Source organism: Gadus chalcogrammus, chromosome 22 (genome assembly GCF_026213295.1).
Source record: "Gadus chalcogrammus isolate NIFS_2021 chromosome 22, NIFS_Gcha_1.0, whole genome shotgun sequence".
Classification (NCBI taxonomy): domain Eukaryota; kingdom Metazoa; phylum Chordata; class Actinopteri; order Gadiformes; family Gadidae; genus Gadus; species Gadus chalcogrammus.
The window spans coordinates 17,837,247-17,850,331 of NC_079433.1; the positions used below are offsets into that span (position 1 = coordinate 17,837,247).

The 13,085-nt window shown below is 45.7% G+C and overlaps 1 protein-coding gene across 1 annotated transcript; it reads left to right on the top strand.

The window, feature by feature from the left end:
• The first annotated feature begins 797 nt into the window (after positions 1-797).
• Positions 798-13,067, top strand: parp10 (poly(ADP-ribose) polymerase family member 10). Its single transcript, XM_056582556.1, has 11 exons — positions 798-1,075; positions 1,528-1,710; positions 1,907-2,149; positions 3,527-3,757; positions 4,634-5,676; positions 5,802-6,014; positions 6,280-6,397; positions 10,650-11,507; positions 11,639-11,787; positions 11,874-12,048; positions 12,285-13,067. Exons 2-11 carry the CDS (start codon positions 1,539-1,541, stop codon positions 12,581-12,583), a joined length of 3,501 nt encoding a protein of 1,166 aa, XP_056438531.1. The 5' UTR covers positions 798-1,075; positions 1,528-1,538; the 3' UTR covers positions 12,584-13,067.
• The last annotated feature ends 18 nt before the right edge of the window (positions 13,068-13,085 follow it).

Sequence of the window (13,085 nt, forward strand, 5' to 3'; positions counted from 1 at the left end):
AGCTATGATGAGGATGACAAATGACCTGAAAACAATTGATGAATGATTCATTCATTTTTTTCGCATTCACAGAATACGACGGACAGCTATCATGGATTGTGACCTGATGATCGCAGACATGAATACTACACATACAGATATGAGAGTGACAAATTAAAAACAGAGGTTGCTGTCGGGCGCTTCGTCCCGAGGACCGCCGTGCTTCCAGTGGAAGCCTTCCACTGGACCTACAGTCTTTTGCCGTTTCAATGACCACTCAGTGCGCAACACTGTCGGCTCTGCGTGCTCTCGTTCCACAGTGGGCAGCGGGCTTCAGATCGCCCCAGCATCACACCAAACGTAGGCAAAATGACCTCGGAACAGAGAGGCACGCGCAAATGTTACGTTTCAAGCTCGTGCATGTTTCCGCACGTGAACGACTTCATGCTCAGTGGCAACGCTTCAAACTCGTGCATGTTGCAGAAAATGTGCAACAGCGACCCCTGGGGCCACACTGTACGGTGGGTAACAGAATGTGTTCTTTAATAGGTCCATGTGTGACACCGGCCGCCGGGATGATTACTGCGGGCTAACAACAAAAAAAATATTTCGTTTACAAATGTTCATTCGAACAGTGCGCCCGCCGCCTCTCACTCACTGTCTCCCTCTCACTCACTGTTTCCCACATACGAACACAGGCAAGCGCTCAAAAACTGTTAACTGTTAAAAGTTTACAAACGGCCACCGTTAATAGGGCGGGGAAGGGGGAGGGACCTTCATTGAAAGGATGTCCGTTTGTTTCGGATATTATTATCAAAAAATATTCGACAAACTATTATTTTTCGAACTCCATATTTATTCTCCCCGTTTTTGTTGTTCGTGTAATGGCGTTATTATTTTCGATCCGGATTCTGTAACTGACCCACGCAGAACGAGACCGGAAACTGAAGTGACAGACCGGAGAACCCACAGGGAGAACCCCCTCCGCCCAACCTGTCCCCTTAAACTTAAAGGCATGCTACACCTATTGGCGAGTCTGCGCTATAACAAGGAAGTACGTACGTACGACTACTGGACGTGACGATGTGAACTTCAAGTAAGTGAACCTCAAATTATTGCCAAAACATAGACAGTCTTGCAATCGTCAGACTACATTTTGAAGTCAATATTGTGTCTCTAAAGTGACTCTTATTTCGAAATGTACCAAATCGACGCTAGGGATTGGTTTCACTTTCGAATAAACGCTGATCCTCTGCAACAAGTTAAACTAAATAAAGAATTGTTCCGCTGCATGTGTAATATATATGTACTGGTATATGGCCAATGTTCTCCACGTATATTAAACATTTCATTTTGAAGGTATAAAGACTATCCTTCCAGGTAGGCCTCAGAAAGTAGGCCTAACACATGTAAACAACAACACCGTTTACATGACAGTGAATGCAGATTGATGGCTGTTGTGGATGGCACCAGGGTGTATGGAATGCTTTGTTCATGTCACATGTGTATCTCGCACAGCTCTTGATAATAACCCAGACTTGTACCTAGATCACGCCAGGATGTCTGCTGAGAACGAGAAGAGAACGGTGGAGGTGCGGGGTGTACCCGAGGGTGTGGACGAGGAGCTACTGCAGCTGTACTTCGCCAACAAGCGACGCTCTGGCGGAGGTCCACTCGTATCTGTGGAGAAGAACGGGGACCATGCCTTTCTAGTTTTTGAAGAGGCTGAAGGCAAGCAGAAATGAACTATCAAAGGAAGGAGCCTTTTAAAAGTCTGACCCACAATGATGATGATCGATTATTAACACTTTTAGGAAGTAGTGAGACATATCTCAGAAATGCATTCGGATATAATTATCCTTAAACAATATTTTGTATATAGACACAAATGTAAGAACCTGCCTAACCTACCCCCTCTCCCAAACAGTCGCCGCGCGGGTGTTGTCCAAAGAGCAGCATGTTGTTTACAACGCAGAGATCACCGTAAGAAGACCCGTCCTGAAGGACCAGCGAAGGCTGCTGCTGTGTGGCCTCCAGCCCAACACCTGCATGGAGCTGGTGGAGCTGTACGTGGAGAACGTGATGGAGGTGGACGTGGACGAGTACACCATAACCCCGCTGCTTGGCCGGGACGCCCTCCTCGTCTATCTACATCAGCCCCTCGCTACAGGTTGGACATTGCTCACGGACCCTTTTCACAGAGACGTCACTGTAGGATAAACACAGGTGTCACTCACGGCACTAGTTATGGGCCTGCTCCTTTTTAAGATCCCATATCATGCTTTTTTAGAGTTAATAATTGCATTTGGGGGTACAACTAAAACGTACAATAGGGTTAGATGCCTGTATGTTAGAAATACCCTGTGTTATTCTCGCACTGTTAATTTCTGCAAAACCAATTTAAGCGTCTTTCAAAAACGTTCGGATTTGTATCACATCGCATTAAGGCCCGCCTCCCGAGTAGCCCAGTCCTGCGGCCCAGTCCAGTCCTGATTGGTCAGCACGCCCACTCGGTTGCGATTGGTCGAACGCTTTGCGCGTGCGTCAGTAACTCACTAGAATTTGTAAACATTGCGGGTAGCCGGGAGGCGCGACTTCTGCACTTCAGCACCGCCCACCACACAGAGATGTCACACTGTTTCGCAAGTAAAGTCTGAGCGTGGCAAGCGTTATCATGCACTTATTGAGGGGCGTTCTCGGTTGTCGCGAATACACCCCCTGGCTCAGACTTAGATTTTTCTAGCTTAGCAGACGTAAAACATGTATACATACGTCATATAACAGTCTAAGAAAAGGAAGAGTCGAAAAAAGCATGATATCATCCCTTTAATGTAACAGGGTATGGGTAGGAAACTTATCTTCACTTGTTAAGTCTGCTACCCGTGGCCTGGTACATACAAGTAGGAGACCTCAATCCATCAAAGTATAATTAGCCAGCATCCATCACTGGATGCATGAACGATTCGGATTTTCTTTCCCCAACCACTTAAGAGTTTAGGGAAGAAGGAAAGAAATTGTTCTCAGCCCATCTCCTCTTAGCCTGGTGGCCGTCCTGATCAGGTGACCTCACACTGTTACACTACACCAACCAGTCTGGACCTCTTGTCACCCACATTGATGTCCCGAAGGGACAATGTTACCGGGGCCAATTAGGCACGGGTCGTTGTAGTTGATGTACAACACAGGCACAGCTGCAAAAACAATGGCGTCTCTCAAAGCATAGAGTGGTAACATTTATAGTATTTAAAACAACCATGAGTGTAGTTATTGTGGAAATATGCTCAATAATTTTCAAACAAGAAGAGTACGTGCTAGCAGAGTCTCCGGTGGATAAAGTGTATCTGTACAGCACACCGGAGTCCCATGTTTTGTGACACTGTTTGGCTGAAGGAGCTTGTCTGTCGAGGCAAGTACTACCGCCCGCTGCCCAAACCGAATGTGGAGGTCACGTGATCAGGATGGTCTCCAGGCCATCTCTTTCCGGCAATATAGGCGGCCATTTGTACTACATATTTATATGAATTATTTTTCTTCACGGGGTGCACAGACTTCTTCAGCCTGAGCTCCAAGATATCCAAGAAGCCGCTGGAGGGCTCAAGGCTCACCCTGGAGCAAATCGAGCAGACGGACTCCGTCCTGGTGGAGAACCTCCACCCCGGCCTGTCCGTCAGGCTGCTGACGCTGCACTTCGAGGGCAGCCAGCCGGTGGACCTGAAGGTGAAGGAGGTCGTCATGCTCTCGGAGAGCACTGCCCGGGTGACCTTTGTCCACCCTGAAGGTAAGCCCTTCCGCTGCACCGCTTCATAGTGAATTCCAACGACCAATTACACTTGATGTATTTTTGTGTACCTTTCTTTTGTGCATCTTTTCAGTATACTAAACCTTACCCCCAGGGTTTGTACTGATCCGGCCCCAGCCCAATTCTTTACTGTTTTTTCTTTTGTGTTGTTAGTGTAATGTTTGTCACCCGTGGTGATTAGTTAATCGGATCACCTGTGTTCCATGTATTTAGCATTCTTAGTACCTGCCCCCGTTGGTCGTTTCTTACTTGGTTGCATTAAATAAATGGACAGAAAACAAGAAAATATGAAAACATGTATTACATGTCAAACACGCCATTCAACAATGAGTGAAAAGATGAATGGTCAATGACAAAGTAGATATTGATGTTTGCTCTGATAAAGAAATGTTGCTCTATCTAGGCAAAATGGAAGAAAAAAAGAAATCACAAGGTAGTTAAGCTGTGGAATAGACCTTCTCTTTTCTATCCATATACAGAAAGTTCTACCTTAGAATCCACCTTTGACATAAAGATAACGGGGATGTTGGAGTTTATAATAAAATTATGTTTTTACTCCCAAAGTCAGTGGGTGTTTCATGACTTTTTAAACTGCACAAAGTATTGTTTAATGACCTCTAAAACAAGACAACCCTAGCATTGGATAGAAATTTAATTCCTTCCTCACATTATTATTATTATTTTATTTTATTACTATTAATATAAAGGTATTGGACGAGCCATCATTCTACTCGTTTGTGTAACTCATAATTTTCTTATTCATTGATAGCAATATGAACACTGGAAGAGTATATTTGCCTTTGATCACTCAGAGTTCCAGTTTTTCTTCTGATGAACTCTTTTCTCCATATCTAGCTGTGGAACATGTCCTGAAGCATCCACACATACTGAACGATGCCACCCTCACCGTGTCTCCCTACCATGTATTCAACCAACCTTCAGCTTGTCAAGCCCAAAGCGATCCATCACTGAGCTGTGTGAGTGTCTCCTCAGACGACGGGCCCGAGAGCGAGGTAGACATTTTGGATTCAGTTCAACAACAGGCCAGTCCTCTGACTGTTGATAGTATTGAGATCCGGTCCTCGCAGCAGACAGCCTTAGCAACCGTCAACTCCAACATGAGGTCTATTGACATAGTGGGCAGAGCCATGGCGGACGTCACAGAGGTCATGCCAGACACACATTCGGTTGACATCACAATCCAGGACTCAGTGAAACTCCAATTGTTCCAATTGAGCACCCTTCCCCAGGACATCCACCAGACGCATCCAAACGTAAACACGCAGGTTGTAGATGACACGGTTCACCTCACCGGACCTGACAAACAGGAACTGCAGCGTCTGAAGACCACCATTGTCGACTTATTGGCTGGAATGGCTCAGTCGACTTTGACCCTTGACGTTGAGATGGCCAAGTTCCTTGAAAATGACGACGTGCGAGAAAAACTTCTTCAAACCTTCTCTCAACTGGGGATTACCGCCATCTACACGGTGTTAGACAAGGTTATCGTGGTTACTGCCCTGTCTCAGGAGATGGCGACCCAGGGGTGTGTCTCGCTGACATCCCAGCTGAGTACAATATGCATCCCGGTGCAGAAGGAATACGAGTGCATGCTGTACTCTGAGGAGTGGGCGGCGTTCCTCCGGACGTTGGGCTTGTGTTCGGCGAGGGTGTCTGAGGATGGGGCGAGTGTGGACCTGTGGACGCTGAAAGGATTGGAGGACGAGAAGCGGAGCAAGGTGACCGTGTTCCTCCTGACCCCCATCGAGCAGGAGAAGTTCATCGCCATGGAGCCAGGCATGCTGAAATACGTCCAGATGTATTTCCATCAGCTGATGGCTGAAATGAACCAAGTTGTGATTCTTCCGATAGATGGGAAAGAGCTTTGCGGTTTAAGGGTATGTCGCACATTGAAATCCAACACAAAACAAAATGATCTTTAATACATTAGTGATGCACCATCATCAAGTTTTTTTGGAACTCAAATCAATTTCTGCCTTCTTTTGCTGAATGCATATTCTAGATCCAGGGCTTGGCTGGTCACTGTCAAAATGCACAAGAGCTCTTACAGAGCATGGTCTCATCAGTGTGTACCAAAACCCTCACCATAAACCAGTCGGGTGTGGCCCGCTTCCTGGTAGAGTCAGAGGGGACCGGCATCCTTAACGAAATGCGGGCCAAGTTCCAGATCTGCATCAGCTTGGACAAGATCCACTGGGCCCCTCTGCAGAGTCAGGTGATGATCAATGGGAAACTATTATTTTCTTGTGTGTGTGTGTGCGTGTGTGTGAGGTGGTTTAGGGTAAGGGCTGGGATTAGGGTGGGATGTGAGGGAGTCGAGGATAGGGGTAGTTAGGTTGTGGTGGGGATTGGGTTGGACGCTGCTGGGGTTACGGTTGGGTGTCAGGGAGCGGGGGAAGGGGTCTGGATACTTCTTGTAAAATGCAGCAATCTGCATTTGGGCATTCTCTTCTTACTACAATCCACGTTTTTCTTTCAAGGACATCTTTGAAGCTGCATGGAAACTCCTGTCCCACATAAACTTCCAGAAGGCGGCTTCAGCTCGCACTGCAGCCAGCCTCCCGTCAGCTTTAACAGACAATGGTGATTTGGACAAAGGTAGTATACTGCTTTGGCTATTAGGAGTGAAACAGTTTGTTAATTCTCATTGAACTGTATACTGCAGCTAGTAAAAAAAACAAATCATAAGTGATTCAATTAATTTAATCAAAAAGATGATACAGATAACTAATTGAGTGTATGCTGGAATTAAATTGGGAAAAATATCCACATAAAGTCAAGTGATGCTCTCAGAATCTGAGGTACAGAGACACGGTCGGCACTGTGTTCTCGAGCACGGCATGTTTGACACACAATCGGCTGCGGTGGAAAACATTCAGGCTTTTCAGACTGCACTGCAATTCCTCAAATCGAGAGCCCTTCCGTTATCTGATTTGAATATCAAAGGCACTTTCTCAAGGTACACAGTGGAGTGGGTCGAGCAAGGTGTCCAGACCAGGGATTCAAATTAACGACGTCCTGTCGTCCCGGGGACGTAATTAATTGTCATCGGGAGGATCAATATTCTCTCTCGGGTCGACTTCGGGACGAAGAGAATTTTGTGGACACTGACTTCATTTTTCTGTTTAAGTTTTCAACACTTTCTGCAAACCAGAACGGGTTTGCGGTCGGTGGAAAAGACTTATTTGAAAAGGTAAATGGAAAAATGACTGAGCTTCATTCAATTGGCTGGCGCGCTCACGTTTGTGTTCAGTGAGACGCAGAGACTGCTTGCAACAATGGTGACGGCCTTTTTACACTGCCAAGCCAGTTCGGCCGCAGCTTGGCACGCCCGGCGATTTCACCGTCTTATCTCGAGTTTCCTGTGTAAAACCGAAGGGGTAAAATCCCCCGTTCGTCACGGCGCGGGCTTTCCTGGTTCACTGGAGAAGTTGGGGCTGCGCACGGACTCTAGACTAGAGATGCACGGATGAGCTATTATGTAATCCGTACCCGCTGCCTAATATCAATATCCACCCAAAGCAATATTTTTTGCAACAATTGATACCCGCAACGGCCCGATCATCGGGTGACCAGACATCCCGATTTTGGGTTGCGGGATCCACGTCCCGACAAAAGGCTGTCCGCACGCTAAAATGTCCAACCACTAGGAAATGTCCCCTGTTGTCAGCGATTACATAGCCAACGTGGTCTTTATTATAGCCCGATCGTTAACTAAAGGCCACATAGAAAGAATAAAGCATCCAACATATTTCAACAATGTGTGTGTGAGGGCATACGCAGCAGGGATGATCGCACAGTGGAATGCTTGTGGAAAACCAGTGGACGAGCGCTGGGCGAAGAGGTTCGCGCATTTCAGACGCAGGGAGATTAAAGAAAAATATGTCACATTTTCTTTCAACGTCTTTGTTTAATGCAACTGCATCACCTTCTCTTACATAATCAGCAGCTCTCAGATTTCACTTTCTCTCCAGTTAGTACTGCTCATGATGATATCGCTGTGTTGTCTCTGTGGAGAGAGTGCAACACTTCTACCCAAGCCCCCCCCCTGGAACCGCAGAGCCGTCGCATTTACATCAGAATGAAACCCAATAAACCGCCAATGTGTGTAGGGTCCGGAAGGGTAAATTGGGGTGCTAGCTCAAGCAGGAAATTTACCTCGGGCAGTGTAAATGCACTGACTGTGCCGCGAAAAAGGTGGGAGCAGCTCCTGCTGCGAGCATGGCTTCTCCTGCATGAAACGGGTGAATTCGGACTGGAGGTCTCGCCTAGCCAATGACACTCTGAACAGCCTCATGCAAATCTCAATGCATGACCCTCCTCTCGACGAATATGTAACATAATTCCCACATTCATACCAACAGGCCACATATGTCCTTGGCGACTAGAGAGGCTTCTTTCCCATCCTAGGGAGGCGTCCGGCCCATACAAGAAGCCATTCATTCATGGACCAATTCTAGAGATACGAGCGGCCCAGGTGTTCGAGAGACCCAGAAGCTCAAGGCCACAAAAAGAAGCGTAATTCTCGCACATAGCCACAAACCAAGTTGCAATGCCAACACATAGCCACAAGAGAGCAGCATAGATACACACACGGTATCCAGGAGGCGGGAGTTCAGCACCATGCTTAGCCAATCGGAGCACATAACTGAGTCCACGCCTGCCCAGTAGATAAGTCACAACACATAGCCCAGGGGGCAGAACGCTCCAGCCAGGTAACGCATCTATCTGATGCCCTACATAAGTGTATCTCCACGCATGCGTAATACAATTCCCCTCCTTTTGCTTCATAGTTACTAGTCCAAACCTTTGCCAAATAAAGTGAGTTAAAGCGATGCTTACTGTGCAAACTTTTTCCAAAAAGAACACGGCAAATACAACTCACTAAATGGTGGAGTACTGGCAGAATGTCACGTTCTGGGACTGAGGGTGTTGGTTGTCATCTTGAAGCTAAACTAATCTAATACGGGAATAAATATATTATTTTATCAACATGATGTATTGTGTTTTTATTATATTATCAGTAAGTAGCCTAACGACTCAAAATGTAAAAAAGATTCTTGGGAAAATTCGGGACGGTTCAAAATGTTTTTCGGGACGTTTCCAGTAGGGGGTGGAAAAAGTTTGTTTTAACCCCTGGTCCAGACATCAAACAAATAACAGCAATCGAACAGGAGCAGCCTTCAGGCAACAACATGTGTCTGACGACGGTGGGCCTAAAGAGATCTCCGCAGCAGTAACAGAATTCTCGGGCAGATATGGGCATCGATTTTTGTGGTTCACAAACATGTTTTAAGTGCCTGACCCAGTAATATCTGCATTGCACAACAAGCACACAAATTGACGATTGATGAAATTGTCAGGAAAGCCTTCTCTTGCTACAACTACAGACAGTTGATACCAGAGCAACCTTACAGGGGTGTGTTTCCCAAAACAGTCAGGACGTTAGCATTTTGCCGACTTATTACTAAGCCCAGTTGTACTATGCAGCAGCCGAAGTACAAGTGTTTCCCAAAAATCTCTTGCTAACATAGAAATATGTAGCTGATCTCTCCGTTGATTAGCTGAGTAATTATCAACTAATACATACTGAACAGATGTTTTCTGAAGGTGGAGTTGGGAGTTGCTCTGAGGCATTCAATCATTCACAGGTGGAAGCCTCACAAACTTTCATATTTAGGCTACATGCTTCTTAAACAGTTGTGGTTAATATTCGCCAACTTGATTGTGTGTAGCCTACCTATCCTTTGTATCAACTTTAGAAACAATTTCGGAAATAATTGTTTGTTAGGAAAAAACGTCACACACATTTTTAATGACGGGCGAATTCATCACCGTAGGTACTATCTATGCAATTCAATATAGTTGATTTAATTTGCTTTGTCTACTCTATTCTCTAGGATATGGATAAGTAAATAAATAAATGTTCTCTCCAATGTCTGAGTGGTTAGAGCACTCGCCCTGAAATTTAGTTTTTTGTTTTTTTTCACTGGTTCAAGCCCCGCCAGATGTGTCTTGTTTCCTCAGTTCTAATGATAGATTTTTGATATTTGAGGTCTGTCGATCTCTTAACAGTACCTAGGCTGTATATTTCCCTCCAACAATATTTTGATAGCCTATTCATTTTGACAGGGGGGCAGTATCTTGTGGTGTCGTGGTGTTTCTTGATACTTTTTATTTTATTTTAAATTGTAGGCTATCAATGAATTCACTTCTCTGAAACCCACTGCCCAGAATCTTATCACATATGTAATAACTAAGAGGGTTGTTAAAGAAAATATTTGTGAGCCATTAAATGTCCAGTGATGTTCCACACCCTAACATTTGGAGGCGCTACTGCGCTAACTCGGCATGCTAATTGTGTAAAAAAGACTGACTTAAATGTGACCATGAATATCCAGGAAGCATGTGGCCTAATATGGACCTACAACAGCCCTAGAGCTGTTGTAACTAATTTGCCTTTTTACCAAGTGGGTAATAAGGACTCAGCCAGACTATGTTGTTGGGAAACTGTCAGGGAGCCTTACCTTGCTAGTACAATGGAATTTAATAACTTCCTCCATACTTTGAGCTTACTATGTAGGTGAAATGGTTTTTGGGAACACTTTCATATTAACTGTTGAGTCCCTAAGATGTAGGTTGCTAAGGAAGTTAGCAACTATGCTTTTGGGAAACAAACCCCAGGATTATAACCCTGCTTTAACGGCTCTGTACAGCAGACTAGAAGACATTGTCTTACTGAGTTAATGTTTTGACTTTTAAGTCAAAAAGTGTGTTTTATGAATTGTTTCACTCCTACTAACGAGGGTTTATCTTTTTTTATTTCCCCTTAAACAACGTGTGTCATCAGGGAGCCAGGAAGAGGATGATGAGGATCTTTACACAGCGGGGGACACCGGAGACCCCGAGGAAGGCATGATGCTCGACGAAGCAAGTGCCGGCCCTTCCTCGCTGAAAGTCTCTCCGGGAGCCACAGGACTGCAGGAACAGGAACAAATGTCGCTGGCCATCCAGAACTCCCTGTTCTCCACCGCGGAGGACGAGGAACTGCAGATGGTCCTGGAACTGTCCAGGCAAGAAGGCTCCTACATCTCGTACGCGATGAGCACCCAGCACTCGATGCCCCGGTGCCTCAGCACGCTACTGGAGGACATGCGGGCGGCCGACGTGGCCCTGGTCAAGGTGTATGCAGGCTTCAGCAGCGACCTCATCCGCGCCGACATCGCCCTCAAGAAGAAGGTCTCCCTCCGGCAGGTGGAGGAAACCATGGAGCAGAAGGGGCTGACGGACATGTCCGACTTCCACCGCCAGGCCGTGCAGGTGATCAAGAGGAAGCACGCGGTGGAGATCCGGGTTCAGAGCAACATGCTCACGGTGTCCGGGTTCAAGGACTTTGTGACCGAGGCACTGCCCGACGTGCGGCTGCTGCTGCAGAGGGTGTCCTCCCGCCGCCACGAGGACGAGCTCCTGAGCAACATCCAGTGGGCGAGGCAGGACCCGGCCACCGCGGCCATGACGCCGTATGAACCGGACACCATAGTGTTCCTCGAGAACACCTGGAGGATGAAGGAGAAGGAAGTGGCCATCCTGCTTAACGGCCAGCCCCACATCGTTGACCTCGTGAAGATGGAGGATTACAACGTGGCCTCTAAGAAGTCTTTGACGGTCGCTCGCACCGCGATCAGTGACTTGGATGTTGATGTTGAAGGTAGAAACGTTTTTCTGCTATTTTTTTGTGTGTGTGGGGGCTAAATTGGGCCGATAGAAATGAGTTGTGATGCATACAGTATGGGTCTAAGCTAATATTTAGTATTAAATCATTAACATGTCCTTTTTTAGCCTGCCTTCGAATGACGCCAGAGCGTTCTTTGCTGGCCAATCTGCCGGAGGTTTCCAGAATCGATGAGAACTCTGAGGAATTCCAGGAGGTGGTGAAGAACTTCTACGGCAGCATCAAAGGATACCACAGCAAAATAAGGATTGTCAAGGTCGGAGAGCAAAACCCAACAAAAACACTGATTCACTCTAAACTATTGACCAATATTGTCTCACGATGTTGTGCATTGTCCTCCAGGTGGAGAAACTGGGGAATCGCCTGCTCTGCAGTCAGTACAAGCTGAAGAAGGCCAGCCTCTATAAGAGTGGCGTACACAACGAGGTGGAGCGAACCCTCTACCACGGGACTAGCGAGTCCAGCGTGAAGGACATTTACCTTCACGGATTCAACAGGAGCTTCTGCGGAAAGAACGGTATGTGGAACTTTTGATTTTTTTTGCTTTCAAACTGGAATGGTCTTGTGCTACAGACTTTCAGTAACACAAAATATAGATATTTTGAATCGGTCCTTTGGATTTACCTAGAGGACATCTCAAGATGAATACTTTTTCTAGGAAGGATATTTTCAACCCCTGAATATTGTTATAATTTTCTAATGAAACTTTTAGATTCTATTGTGGCTTATTGTTGTTTTGTGCTCTCTTCACAGCCACGGTATACGGCCAGGGGGTGTATTTTGCTCTAAACTCTGCGCTGTCGGTCGCAGATCAATACTCGCCACCAAACGCAGATGGACACAAGTTTGTTTTCGTAGCAAAAGTGTTGACGGGGGACTTCACACTGGGCTGCAGCAGTATGAAAGCCGCACCCCTCAAAGAGAGTGCGGATATTCCCCTAAGATACGACAGTGTGACGGACAACCTCAGCAAGCCCACCATGTTTGTCATTTTTAACGATACACAGGCTTACCCTGAGTACCTGATTACCTGCCAGAATATCCCCCGCTAAGTGTGCATGATTCTAGGAGAAACTATGTTCTATTACATAATGGGGAAAGGGCAAATAGGTATTACCTTCATTTTCTGACAATTTCTGAAACAACTTTGGAATTATTGTGCACACTACATTGTGAGATATTCCTTCATTTTATTACAGAAGCACCAAACAATTTAAGCAAAATCTAAAACTAAATTATATACCTGTTTGGGTATAGTCATCTTTGACAGTGCTATGAGCACCTTCAGACATAAATCGTTCATTCATTTGTGCAAAATGATTGGACGCAATTATGCTGATTTTGAAAATCACTATTTGATTTGGGTCTCAATACTGTACTTTACGACGTTAAGTCAAAGCTCAAAGCGAATATTACATAGCAAAAGGTATGTAAAAAGAACAATAAAATAAGATGTGTCTCTTAATCATTGATGTGTAAAGTGTGTATGTGTTCATAAATTGTTATTAAAACCCCAAAGACGTTCATCTTGAATACCTTTATTTTGAAATCGGC

Coding starts and splice junctions, on each gene's coding strand:
- parp10 (XM_056582556.1), top strand. CDS start 1,539: ATGTCTGCTGAGAACGAGAAGAGAACGGTGGAGGTGCGGGGTGTACCC. Junction 6,398..10,649: donor CAATGGTGATTTGGACAAAG/GTAGTATACTGC, acceptor GTGTGTCATCAG/GGAGCCAGGAAGAGGATGAT. Junction 11,788..11,873: donor GCAAAATAAGGATTGTCAAG/GTCGGAGAGCAA, acceptor ATTGTCCTCCAG/GTGGAGAAACTGGGGAATCG.